At 36.8% G+C, this 699-nt stretch overlaps 1 protein-coding gene across 1 annotated transcript in view; it reads left to right on the top strand.

The window, feature by feature from the left end:
• LOC112519824 (nucleoside-triphosphatase THEP1-like) overlaps positions 1-699 on the top strand; it is a 4,479-nt gene that overhangs the window by 530 nt on the left and 3,250 nt on the right. Inside the window, exon 2 of the mRNA XM_025128160.1 lies at positions 73-229. Within this exon, the coding sequence (XP_024983928.1) occupies positions 73-229 (157 nt within the window). The remainder of the gene's footprint in view (positions 1-72; positions 230-699) is intronic.

The raw sequence follows: 699 nt of genomic DNA, 5'->3' as shown, positions 1-699 counted from the left end.
TTTGACATGAAAATATATTCATTTCTCGGTATATCTAATGCAGTAGGAAGTTGATCGTCGTTTCATTTCCAGATCAAAGAAGACACAGATCTCTTTGTGATTGATGAAGTTGGTAAGATGGAGCTGTTTAGTTCTTTGTTCTTCCCTGCAGTCTTGCGAGTTTTGGAGTCTAACAAACCCTTTCTAGCTACCATCCCGATTCCAAAAGCTGGTCGAGATATTCCTGAAGGTATATTTGCATATACTCGATGCTGCAGTTGTTTTTTGTTTTTCCATATTATGTTCTTTGGTACAGAAAATAGTCTGAATTTGTTGGGTAGATGAACAATAGGGTGGTTTTCTGAAATCACAATCGCTTAGATTCTTGCTTGGATCGTGTATATCACTTTCCTAATCAGATATTTCAACTCTATAGCCTTGGGTTGCATGGAATTCTGAATATGGGATAATTCAAGAAGGAACAATCTAATTTCTTAGGCACATAAATTAGATTACGTTACTGTAGGTTTTGAATATTCCGAACCTTAGATTCGAGCCAAAAAACGAAGGTTATAAGAAGAAAATTAGATAAGACCAAAGATAGTTATAGAAGGTTATAAAACCTCCGTTAGGAACTAACCATCTGTCAAGAACCAAAACGAGTCGGTTCCAACAAGCTGCCGTTAGGAACTAACCATCTGTCAAGAACCAAAACGAGTC

This window comes from Cynara cardunculus, assembly GCF_001531365.2.
Source record: "Cynara cardunculus var. scolymus isolate 2C chromosome LG 1, CcrdV1, whole genome shotgun sequence".
Lineage (NCBI taxonomy): Eukaryota > Viridiplantae > Streptophyta > Magnoliopsida > Asterales > Asteraceae > Cynara > Cynara cardunculus.
This window is presented reverse-complemented; position numbering and strand designations above follow the sequence as displayed.